This window comes from Nothoprocta perdicaria, unplaced genomic scaffold (assembly GCF_003342845.1).
Source record: "Nothoprocta perdicaria isolate Ctin4 unplaced genomic scaffold, notPer1 scaffold_22, whole genome shotgun sequence".
Lineage (NCBI taxonomy): Eukaryota > Metazoa > Chordata > Aves > Tinamiformes > Tinamidae > Nothoprocta > Nothoprocta perdicaria.
The window spans coordinates 6,283,909-6,296,221 of record NW_020455415.1 but is presented as its reverse complement, the minus strand read 5'-3'; the positions used below and the strand labels follow the sequence as shown (position 1 = coordinate 6,296,221).

General features: G+C 46.4%; 1 protein-coding gene across 1 annotated transcript; it reads right to left on the bottom strand.

Annotated features, from left to right (window-relative positions):
- Nucleotides 1–649: 649 nt before the first annotated feature.
- Nucleotides 650–12,311, bottom strand: UPRT (uracil phosphoribosyltransferase homolog). Its single transcript, XM_026039148.1, has 7 exons — nucleotides 12,013–12,311; nucleotides 6,438–6,480; nucleotides 4,227–4,296; nucleotides 3,369–3,431; nucleotides 2,487–2,648; nucleotides 1,655–1,753; nucleotides 650–1,014 (listed from the first exon to the last, which is right to left on the bottom strand). Exons 1-7 carry the CDS (start codon nucleotides 12,309–12,311, stop codon nucleotides 908–910), a joined length of 843 nt encoding a protein of 280 aa, XP_025894933.1. The 3' UTR covers nucleotides 650–907.
- Nucleotides 12,312–12,313: the final 2 nt, after the last annotated feature.

Here is a 12,313-nt window from a genome sequence, read left to right as displayed (position 1 = left end):
TTTAAGAGCAAAGAAAGTATATTTCTATACATTGTATTGAAGCACAGAGTTGTGCCAACCCTGATTCATACAGCTACTGCATTCAGTATTCTGACAGTCTGCTAATAACTAAGGCCACATTTGTGCTGTGTGTTCGTGCACTGCTGCTGCATGAACAGAGCTCCAATTTGAGTCCAGCTTTTTGCCTTGCCTGGAAATGGTCAGTAATATTTGGTTGATTCAGTTGCACCAGATTTAAAACTTAAACTCTGCATGCGCAGAACTTCTGCAGGCTGCACTTCTCCTGTTCTCCAGTTTGAGCCCCAGTTTACAGTGTAATAGGAAGTCTGCTGGGCAGATAAATGCTTCTTTCCTCAGTACCATCCAGCAAAACAATGACAAATTTTTTACTATTTGAAATTAATCCAGAGCAAAATTCAAAGGTGCATCCTTGRTTAATGGCCACCATCCAAAGACTGGAAATGCTGCCAGAAATGTGATGTGATTACATTGAGTTTGAAGTGCCTCCATCCTTCTGGAATCGTTGAGTGGCTGCAATGGCTAAACTGGAGCAATACAGGCATTAGCAAGAAAAATTAATAAATGCTTTGATTTAGTTTTATTTGCTTTTGCAAGCAGCCACAAAACAGGCTATAGAAGAATAAATAAGTTAAAGCAGAGTGTAGCAATTTATACAAGTACAACATTAAGATGATTTTGGTTTGTAATGATTCAGGGTGTTGTGTTACTGCATTTGATTCCACGTTCAAGCAGTAACCAACTAGAAGTAACAGGTCAAATATTTCCCCCTCCCACCCCCGCCCAAGAAATTTTTAAATATGCCCTTAACTAACTCTGCTATCAGTAATAAAACGTAGAAAAAAACTCTTGTAATATCATACAGCCATATCAGTTTGTTGCAAATGTGTCAGTCCGTTCCAAAATACTTCTGTCCGAAGTGTGTTGGTGCAACAGGGTGAACTTCTGTGGTTAATATTGTGATTTCTGGGAATTCCTGGATGATAGACTTGGCACCTTTAGAGAAAGGGAAAAATGGAAGGATTAATAGTGCATTGCAGCAAGACTCCAGGAGAGCCTGTTAACTTGTGATTAGCTTTCTGTGTATGAGCCAGCCTCTGTTCTTCCATCTCTGGTTCATGGTTCTGGCTTAGCTTATTGGTTGTGAGGAAAAACTTCAGAAACTTGGTTCTCGTTTCAAGCATATATGTACACCTTCAATCTACTGAGAAAAAAAGAATATTTTTGGAACACCTTGTGTGCTTTGCAGTGTTTAGCATGCAGCCAGTACAGTTCCTGACTATTCTGATGACCCACTGGACACAAGCCGGGCTGCTCCAGCCCGGGGCGAGAAGGATCTGCAGGTTCTCGAGCACGGAAGCGGTCCTGCCCTGGCCCCAGGGTGTTTCGGAGTCTAGAGGTTCAGTTACAGCCTTGCTGGTGTGACCGGCCTTTTGCTTGATGCTGAGCAGCTCCACTGCCCACTCCAAACGTGCCCTGTTCATTCGCAAAGTTCACAAATTCCATAAGCAGAGAAAAAATTCCCTCCTGAGCGGAGCGCGGGACAGCTCTTCCCGCGACGCAGCGTGTGATGGTGCAGCTGTGCCCCGCGAACCCCCCMGTGCTCGGAGCCCTCGCATCCCCTCCCTCGACTCACCGTGGGGTGTGGAGAAGAGGCTCAGCAGGATGATGACACTGGGCTGCACGCCGTGCTCTATGAGCACCTTCACTGCCTCAATTACAGTGTTGCCCGTGCCTGAAAGGGTAAGGATGGAGGTTTTAGTTTCCCCAGTTGAGAGAGAAACCAACTGAGAAATCAGCATTAATGCCGTTGTGGGGCTGAGTGACAATTCTCTCCTTTTCCACTGGAAAACTATTACCTTCATATGCATTAATTATAGAAAAATTTGGTCTCCTGATGGAAGAGCTTCATCTCTGTACTGAAATAGCAGACTTTGWCAGGTTTTAAGCACTGAAGTTGATGAATTTTACTAAAGGCAAGAAATCTCACCTGAAATATTCAAATACTAATTAAGAGCTCCTTGTATAGACACAGAATTAAACCTTAAGGCTGGAAAATCCACTTCATCCCAACAAACTCCTTGCCAAATTGAGTTTTTTTCTTTTCTTAGTATTAGTTGCATTTAATTTTAAAATAATAGAGCTCTAGGATTATAGGACTCATCAAGAAAAAGTCTTTTAATTGCATGGTCAAAAGTTGAAGACTTCTCGTGACAGAATAAAGAAATGTTAAAAAATGTAATTTACATCAAATCTTAAAGCTTGATTTAAGCTTTGCTTAAACAATTTGCTCTGCATTCACGCTAATGGAGTCTGACTGATGCATATTCTGGCACAAATTTGATATATTCTGTACTATGACACTTAAAACAAGCCATCAACCTAATACAAGCCCAGGAAATTCCTGAATTTTCTTCTAAATACAGAACAGAGAGGTCTAACTGTAAATAATTGTGCAAGAAACTTACTTAGTATTGGGTACATAAGAAGAACTTTTCTCCTGTAGATGTCTGGAGGGAACTTAGCATAGTAAACCTTGGCTCTCTGAGTCTCTTCGTCGCTCTGTATCAGGATTTTTCCTATGCGGATGGATCTGCAGCAGTCTCGCAAACCTTGCTCCATTGCCTCTCCTCAAATTGAACAGCAAGCAAAACCCAACAGAAAACTGTTACATGCTAAAAAGGGCACAGTTACAAAATTCTACAATTAAATTGACAGCCATAACATGGCATTGGTGAAGAGTTTTAAAGAGCATATTTTTAGCTTATTAAAAAGACTTTCTTTTTTCTTCTGTTTAGATGGAAAATCCTCCTCAGTGTCACTTATTTTCTGACTTTTTGCATCCCCATATACTCGTGTTAAGCAAGTTTTCAAAGAAAAGATGCTAARACTTAAATACAAATAATGCAGTAATGCCCTTCTGGTTTGAGAAGCATTTTTGAAGGCTACCATCACGCAGTAAGTAGCACAGAAAGCTGTGGAGCCACTGGATTTTATATCAGAGATATGAAGAGTCAAAAAGTACTAGACAGAATAACAGCATCTCTACCACTTAAACAATTTAACAAAGCTTATTTATCTTTAAGCAAAAAAGGTTAGTGGTAAAAAATGGAGGACAGTAATCCCAATAGGTTGGAAGATCCTCTAATGTTAAACTGTTGTGAGAGGAAAAGTCAGAGGAAATCCACTGCAGCTATTTGTCTGCTAAAAATGTGAAACGTGCTCAGGGTACCTAATGAAGAATGGCAACTGGCAGGTTTGGGTAAAAGTCGASCGCATTTTTAAAATAATGAAGTTGTTCTACAAGATGCAAAAGCTTCGAACTCATTGGACAACCAAAACTTGCCTACCACTTCTCATAATGCTGACGCCGCAGTTTCCCTTTTCAAATTTCACTCCTTCATACTTGTATCCTAGTAGAAGAAAGAAAGACCAAGTATCAGTRGAAGTGACTGTTCCCTTCTTGTCCCGTTTTACTGCCCCTTTAAGGTACTGTCGTTTTAAGTGACATTCATGAGACTGGAACTGATACCCCCTTTATGCCTTGGGTAGGACCCTGAGTTGCAAGTTTTGAACAAGTGGCACAAACCATTTTTTTGAGGCTGCACATCAACCCCTGCAGCCCTAAAATAAGCGATAGTCACAGGACCAAAACCRTAACTTGGTAAAGGATGGTGTGTGGGTGCCACAGGCTCTGTGGGCGCGCACGAGCTGCTCGGGAAGGCTGCTGCCCTCCAGGCTTTCACCGTGTACCTGCGAGCAACGCCTGCACCCTCACACACCTTGAATCTTAACAGGAGCAGACCAGCTCTGTTGCAAYGGGTTTCCTCTGGTCTTACCACAGCCCCTTTCTATTTCCTGCCTATCATCACTCCCAGCTGGCCCTGGCTGTAAACAGAGGCAGATTTGAGCTGGCATTGCAAAACTGCTTCTGCTGAGTATTCTTCTTTAACAGGCATGTGAAATGTCATCAGTTTTAATTCAACACTGTGATAAGGGTAAGCAAGCTGAGACTGCACATAGCTGGGGGAATTCTCATCACCATTTTGCGAGGCTGATTTTTAAAACCTCAGTAAGAGGACAACTATATGTTTTGCTGAAGCGCGTTACACCTTCCAGCCTACAAGACACTGTGAAGCTCAGCTGTCGATGCTAAAGTGTTTCTTTAAAGCTGAGTGCCCGGGCCCTGGCGCAGGSGTCCCGCTTACCCGTCGGGGTGGTCACCGTGCACTCCGTGTACGGCAGCTGGTTCAGGCCCTCTTCAACCACCAGTCTGATCTGTGAAACCAAAACAGGAATCGGAAACTTCAGGGTTTTCTTTCAAACGATGGAGATGGGACCCTAGTCGCTAGTGATTTTGCACGCAGTGGGTGAACACTTGTCAGCTGCTCTTAGCAGCAGTTGGGGGGCACTTTGGGTGTTTTGAGGGTGATGTGTGTGTTCTGTCCACAGATCAAATGTTTGCCTTACAAATCCCAAGCGGCAGGAGCTCCGCTATCGGCTCAGCCCCGGGGTCTGTTTCCACGCCGGTGTTTCTGTGCGCGCGCTGCAGAGGGGCCCGAACRGCCTCGGCGCTGCAGCAAAGCACCCGACCGCGCCAGCCCCGCGAGCCGGCCAGGGAAGCTCCTCACGGCCCCGTTGCTCCAGCCCCGCTGGGCACAGACCGAGGGCCATCTCCCATGCAGGAGGTGCTGGCTGAGCAGAACCGGGCAGCGTTTTGCTTGTGAAGCCAGAGCTCCAAGGCTGGCGTCAGTGGGAGATGAAACCCACCGAGCAAAAGCCGCTGCACGGCAGCAGAATGGAGGCGGTCGCTCCCGGGACCAGGCAAGGGTCTCTCTCATTTCGGACACTTCTAATCCCAGAAATGGGGCAGAAAAGGCTAGAAGATTAACCTTTTCTATTCTGCCCTACTTTGCAGCATGCAGSCACGTATGGAATACTAGGAATTAGCAAAGGTCTCTTTAAAAGTCTCTCTTGCAATAATCTTTTTAGCAATTTTGGAACTACAGGACTTTTTACCTAGATTTAGACTTGTGGGAAGCCAAATTCAGGGGCAGCAGTCAGACCAAACCAGTGAGGAGCAAAGATGGTGGAATCCACAAATAAAGAAGGGAGCAAATTAGCGAAAAAAGCAACTCACACAACTAACAGCGCACGGGGTCTGCAGCTCCAGGTCCCCGCGCCCAGCCCGCTGCCCTCTGTGCCCCACTCGCTGCACGTGTTTGGCAGCTCCAGGCAATGAATGCCAGGCAGCAAGTCCTAACACCTTCCTCCTCCTCCTCTATATCTAGAGTTTTCTTCCTCAGTCTTTTCCGGAACGCTTTAATACGGAGATTGAAGGCACTAGTGTTTCTATCTGGGAGAGAGAGCTAGTGGAAGGACATCTTCTGACAGAAGCAAACCAAGAACCCCTTGATTTAAGTGTGTGTTTCTGAGACATTTGGACAGAGCACAGGGTGTTAAGCACAGGGTGAAGCTGGGACCACGGCTCTTTGCACRCCCCTTGGGAAGTGCCCTTACAAGGAGCTCACTGGTTCACCTTTAATGTTCTTGCAAACGGGAATATAAGAAACATGCTCAGGAACGGAAAAGCAGAGGTGAAGTGGAACAACCTGCTGGTAAAAAGTGCTGCAGTCACAACCTCAGGCTGTGGCCAGGTCCACGGCAAGGCTGGATCAGGATCATGGATTAAGACAGGGTCTCTCACTGGGAGCCTGTCTGCCCTAGCAGCTTGTGCTGCTCTGAACTCTGCAGCCTTCACTAGAGGGAGAAAATAGGGTTGTTCCTGTTGATCAGTGTAGAGTTACAAACAGGAAACTACTTCTGGAGTACAAGGCAGTGTATGTGTGCGAGTGGGTGTTGTGGGTTTTTTAAAGCATGTAATTTAACTGAGATAAATGTTGCATTACAAATAGCCTTTGTTCTGACTTACTAAAATGTTTGAAAACTTTAAATTGCCTTGTCCCTGCTAGTAACTACCATATGGTTAAAAGGAAACTCGCAGTGTGGGTGCCCCCAGAGTTACAAATCTAATACACAGTAAGTGCCAAGAGGCACTTCTTACGGCCTAGATGTTAAAACTAATTGCATACAGGAACCATACAGCTCTGTTCACAAGATCAAAAGTACTGTTTCAAACTCAATCTGAATTATCTCCAGCCCCCGTGCATCTGTTTCCACCCAGTATTCTCCATTACTACTTCTCTTTATCCTGAAGTAGTGATGTCTGATAATAACACGGTGTCTGGAACCCTTTGAGATGAAAGCAGTCGGTAACAAAGCACACGAGTCCCTATACAGAAAACTGCTTCCTTTGTGTAGCAATGTTGCTCTTACGCCACTATTATTCTACCAAGAAAGACCTGTTTTATTGAACAGTTACAAAGCAGAACACCAAGAAGAAGAAATTCTTCACCTACCAGACGATCTGCAGAAAATACGAAGTCTCCTCTACTGGCTGTCCTGAAAAAGGTAATAATTTCTATATTAAATTGTGAATAATCGCAAGAACATCAATTAGCTACAATATTAAATCCAAGCACAACATACTCTAAGGGAAAGTCTCCTGCCATACACTAGCTTTAGCAGTTAGTYCTCATTCCATAGTGATAGTTAGTTCTAATTCCGTAGTGATTCCGTCCTGCACAGTGTGTAAGAGAGGTGGCCTCCTCGGGCTCCCCCGCGGAGCCGCCCCGCGYTGTGGCTGCCGCTCCCCGCACCACGGCCACGGATCGGGGTGCCGGGCGGCCGCTTTTCCGCAGGTTTCCCGCTGTGTCCCCGGCAGCGCTCCAGCCCCGCTGCCCGGAGCCGAGGAGCGCAAAGCAGACCCATGTCAGCCCTGCCCAGGTCTGTGAGCCCGGGGCTACAACGAGCAGGGGTACCCGAGGGAAACACCTTTTTGCTAAAAACGAGGAAAATAACTTTTTGCTGAAACGGCTGCTCCGCTTTTGGCCTGTTCCAAGCTCCCCTCTTCCTGCAACGTGCTGGGCAAAGAGACCACGTTTAAAGCCTGACTGTCAAAACCAGGTTCTTAGCACCTTGCTCCAGCTCAGGACAACTGCCACTGCACAAGAGAAGGACAAACTTGCATTGCAGATTCAGGATCCACCAGTCAAAGCATCATAGCCTTAAAAATACTGAGAAAACATCAGCGTAATGTTCAAATTGTGAGATGCAAAATTGTAAGATTAAGCAAAATTTCCTTTTAATCGTAAGCAAATGCCTCTCGTTTTCAAACTAAGATACTCTTGATGTCTCTTTAAGTTCCCATAAAGAGAGTTTTGCATTTAATCCCCAAATTACTGCAACATCTTACTTTTAGATGAGTGAAAGTCAAGAAGTTTGGCTGCTTATTTCCTGGACAACTGGTAACTTAGCCACACTAAAAAAAAAAAAAAAAAGATTTTTTAAAAAAGACTGTCATCCTATTCTAATTTCTTTCCTTGTGCTACTAATGCATTATTCATTACTAAAAACGCTGCCTGTTTTTCTGCTTTTACCTCTTTCTGGCAATGACAAGATATTCATAATTTTCTTCCACTTTGATATAAACCAGAAAAACGACACTCAAAAAATAAAACCTTACAATTGTACAAATTCATTTTGTCTTTTTGGGATTTCTGAAGGAATTCATATTCCCATCTGAGATGTGTGTGTGTATATATATATATATAATCTTATATATAAAATAGTGAAGTGGCAAAGTATATATATGGCACATGCAGATTCTTCTAGACTGTGACATTTCAAAATAGCCATATTTAGTGAATGGGTACTAAAGCAATGTCCCAACTGCATTTTGCTTGCAAAATAATACACATTTAGAGTGATCACCACAGTTACTTATACAGATTACTGGGYTCAAATTATCCAATTTATCCTTGCAGAGACATGGATGATTTTATGCACAGTCCATGGAACCCTTGGTCAGTTCTGCCCCTTTATTGCAGGGACAAAAGGTTACAGAAAATGGTGGCACACACAGAAATTAAGAGATAAAGAGGAAAAATACTGAAAACTACAGACCTCTTGTACACCAACAGCTGGAAAGCTGTGAGCAGATCATCACCATACAAGAGACATCATGTAAGAATTGCTAGGGGCCAGAAAAAGGCTCAGGTGAAAACACTGGAATTGTTCATCTTAAATACTAGATAGCAGTATACAAAGTAATGATTTATGGTACACTAGAAGCTTTATTTTTTCTTAACAATATAACAATATTCAAGGATGTGACACTAAAATCTGAGTGTCACAAGGCATAGAAAACAACATGAAAATTGTATTAAACAAAATCAAATTTCTTTTTGCTTTTATTCCTGAAAAGATAGAAGCCTTGCTGCTGTGTATGATAAAAGTCATTAAACAAATCTTAAGAATTGAGAAAAAAATGTTGTTTTTTTTGAAAATGCCCCTTGCACAAACCTGACTGCATGGGTGTAGGGRTGCTGGGTACCCGGGTTGAGGGCTGGCCAGCTTCAGTAAATCCTGTTTCTCTGTCACATAGACCCATGTCTCGAGAGACCCCTACAGTGCTGGGAGGACAGGATGTGGGAAAAAAAGGCCACTTTGAGCAGAATTTGTGAAAAATCTTGGTAAGGAAACTTGCATATGGAGAGGACTGTTGCCTTCACAAGGAGATGATGCAGTTAGGGAACAGGGTCATGTTCAGTTTTTTGGGACAAGGAGACATGAGGGACTTGAGCGCTCCGCATTTTTAGTTCCTGTGCTACGGCAAGCAAAATGTGAAAGTGATTCCGCCCTTCCTGCCTGCAGAACAGTCATCGTTACTCATCACCGACGAGTTATTCGCTGTTGAATCATCCTGCTCTGAATGGCAGTCAGGACCGCGTGTCCTACTGCTTTATATTTCTATATTGTTCACTCATTTCCACAGGGAATAAGGAGTCTAAGCAGGACACAGCACTACAATCTCACATGAAAGACACAATAACCCTCAAATACCTACATTTCAATCATGTCTAGTGTTAAATTGGGGTTTAAAATTAGCTAGCAACCTGAGCTAATGCATTTGCTTCTACAGGAGCTAGAGATCTATCCCGCACATTTCCACGCTGCTTGTTTTCGCTTCTAGATGCTCATCCGTGCAGGCCAGAAAGGAATTTGTGATGCACTCCTTGGAAAGTGGCCTCAGAAGAGCCAGAACCCAAGGGGAACACACAGACTAGAGGGCAAACAGGACAGGGAGGACGAGCCAACCAAGGCACGCGTGGATGCGGGAGCTCCACCGCATCTCCCGGGCTCTGGCACGCCGGCCACGTCTGCCTTACCTTCAGTGATAGCTACAGCAGAGGAGGCAGGAGAAATACTGCTAATTTTAGTGCAGCAAATTACCCTTATGATTCAGTCGTTTGTCTCAAGTGTTCTCTATAATAGAGTGTATTATCACAACAACTTTGACTTGCTAGTAGATGCTGTACATAGGATAATATCAAAAGTCCTATTTGTCCCAGTGCAGTTCTAAGAGCCTACCTATAAGAAGGGAAGAAGCCCCATTTCCCTACTGCTGATGATAGACACTGCCCAGACCAGCCCACGGCTCTGCAGCAACCTGCACCTTCACCCCCTGCAACAGCATTTAACCAAAGACCCTCCTTGAATTCATGCACCTGCTTTCCTTTTCCTTTTAATGTAGAAGATAAAGTGACGGGTATCTAAAGCCTTGTAAATGACACAGCTTTCCCCTCTTTCCCAAGGAGCRTGAGTGAAAATACCCTTACATCACTTTAAATCGTGTTGTTTGACCAGGACTTCTCTCAGCCATAAAACTGCTTATTCACATTGTGTTTTATCTTTTAGCACTTGATTCAAAAGCAGTAGTTGTTCATACATCCTATAGGCCCAAGAAAAGGTTGGTGCATCAATTTCTAACCAGCACATAACAAGTCCTCTCACCCCAACAGCCCAGCACATTTTCACATCTTCCTGCATGACTGGCACTAAGGTAGGGCACCCTGAGGTCCCTTCTTTCCTGAAATGCAGCCGCCTCTCTGGGGCAGAGCATGAAAATAATGGGCCCCTATTGTTGTCACAGACAGAGCCAAGAGAGCGTGGCTTCTCATTCTGGGTGGGAAAKGAGCTGGGGAGTCGTCACAGCCCCTGCCACGCCAGGGTCCTGTTCGGAACGGAGCCCAGTTCGCTGTCACCCCAGCTGCTCGGAGTGATTCATTATTTACAAGTCTGATTCCACACTTCCCCTTAAGGAAGTATTGTGCAATGAATCTGACGCAACTTAAAAGAAAAAAATCTCTTTGAGAGTAAAATGTTAGTTGACWTACTAAAATATCAGAGAGTAACTCGGTGTATTTGCAAGAAATCAAGACTTACGTGCAACAAAATACTAATAAAAGCCCCAACTGCATGCAGTAACCACACTGCTACCACCCTTCCTGATACCAACACTACACGCTATTTCCTTTTCATTAACCTTAAAGCCTTTCAGAGGCCGAAGCAAGCCTAGTGTGGATTCCTCCTCCCTTTCTCTCTGCTTAGCCTACTCACAGCTTCCCGTTCAGCTCTGCAGGGGAGCTCCTAAAGAGATATTCTCACCTGTGGAGATACTTTGTGTGTTCTTGCCACAGCTGCCCCGCTGTACGGGGAGGCGGCATGAGCTCTGTTTGCTCACGTCTGCAACAAGAGTTGCTTTTCTCACTGCTTTTAAGGTAAAATTAAATTATAATAGCTTAAAGTAAAAAATAGCAAYAACTAAATACACAAAATAATATCATTAATGAAGGTCTTTCAGAGATGATGATTAGCTTTGTATAAAAACACATTAGTGTCATTGCAGTTGGAAAGCTAAGCACTCAAGACCCAAGAAACACCAAAATACGGCTATAAAGCCAGGGCAGATCTGAAACAAGGGGAAGAAACGTGTCGGTGCTGCGTTACTTACACACGTGTTAGAAAGCCAAGGCGCTGCACGAAGGGAAGGACGTGTTCAGAACCCGAACACGCTATCTACACTCCAGATTTCACACCTCTGTGATGGGGATTCCCGCGTAGGGGCAAGTCCCAAGCTGTGCTCTTAAGAGGTGCCTGCTGCGTCTGTTTGTCCTATATTGCACGTTATATTTAATACCTTGTAACATTGCCTTCCAAACGCTGAGCGAGCAAAGCTGTGAGTGCAATCAATGAGCTTTCCACGCCTGGAACACCACGGAACATCCACAAGCGCATCAGCTCTTGAGCACACGGGACATTGAGCAGTAGGGGCACAATCTTGCATGGATTTCTGCACCTTGGTTGATCATTTGGACAACCAGGACATCATCTTCATGCCCCACAAGGTCTGGCGGCAGCAAGGACTCTCAGTGACACCAAGGGACAGCTACGAGGCCTTCTAAAAAGGCCGTGTCCTTTGGAGGGACGTGTGCCCTCGGTAAACCCTTCTCCATCACCTGCCTCCCACTTTGATTCGCTTCTCTCCCAAGGCCGTCATTCTCCCTCACTTCTCCTCGCCCATCCCGCTTTTCTCCAYGTCTCCAAACTGTTCTTCCTGCTGGATCACTCCCAGTCTCTGCTCCTCAGGGCTCTGATGTGACTCCATTCCAGCCAACCCTGCTCCTCTCCAGGCGTTTTCCTCCTCCTCGCTCAGGCTGCCCTTGTGATCTGTGCTCTTCCATGCGCCCTCCTCCCCCGACACCGCTCCGCACATCCTCACCTTGCTGGGCCCAACCTCCCCCCCGCCCAAACCGGCCGTTTCACAGACATCCACCCCCAACGCCGGCACCCGTCCCTCGCCGCCCCTCCAAGCCGCTCCGCTGTCCCGACCCGCTCCACGGCGGACGGAATCCCGGCTCCCGGCATACCGGGCAGTGGGGGGSGAGCCCTACCCGCTCTCCGCGCGGGCGGCGCAGGTGACACCGCCTCCGCCCGGGATGCGGCGGCGCCGCCATGGCCGCCACGCTGGCGCCGCCGCCGCCGCCGCGAGGGGAGGCCCGGCCGCGGCCCCGGCCCCGGCCCCGCGCTCACTTGTCCCTGATGATGGTCTGCAGCTCGCGGATCTGGTCGTTCATGGGCAGCAGCTTGAGCTGGGCGCCCAGGTGCGGCGCGGCCGCCTCGGGCGGCGGGAGCAGCCCGTTGCTGCCGCTGCCGCTGCTGCTGTCGGGGCTGGGGCTGCCGCTGCCGCTGCTCTCGCCGGGCTCCGCGAAGCGGATGAGCCGCGAGCCGCCGCACCCGCCGCCGGGCCCGGGCCCGGGCTGCGGCTCGTCCTGCGGCTGCTGCTGCTGGCGCGGGCCGAGCTGCGGGTTGTGACAGGGCATCGCCTCCATGC

Bases quoted from the DNA above. Each gene is read 5' to 3' on its own strand.
- UPRT (XM_026039148.1), bottom strand. From the start codon at position 12,311: ATGGAGGCGATGCCCTGTCACAACCCGCAGCTCGGCCCGCGCCAGCAG. The intron at 1,754-2,486 runs GTAAGTTTCTTG...TTACCCTTTCAG, and splicing joins TCTTATGTACCCAATACTAA to GCACGGGCAACACTGTAATT. The intron at 1,015-1,654 runs GTGAGTCGAGGG...CTTTCTCTAAAG, and splicing joins CCTCTTCTCCACACCCCACG to GTGCCAAGTCTATCATCCAG.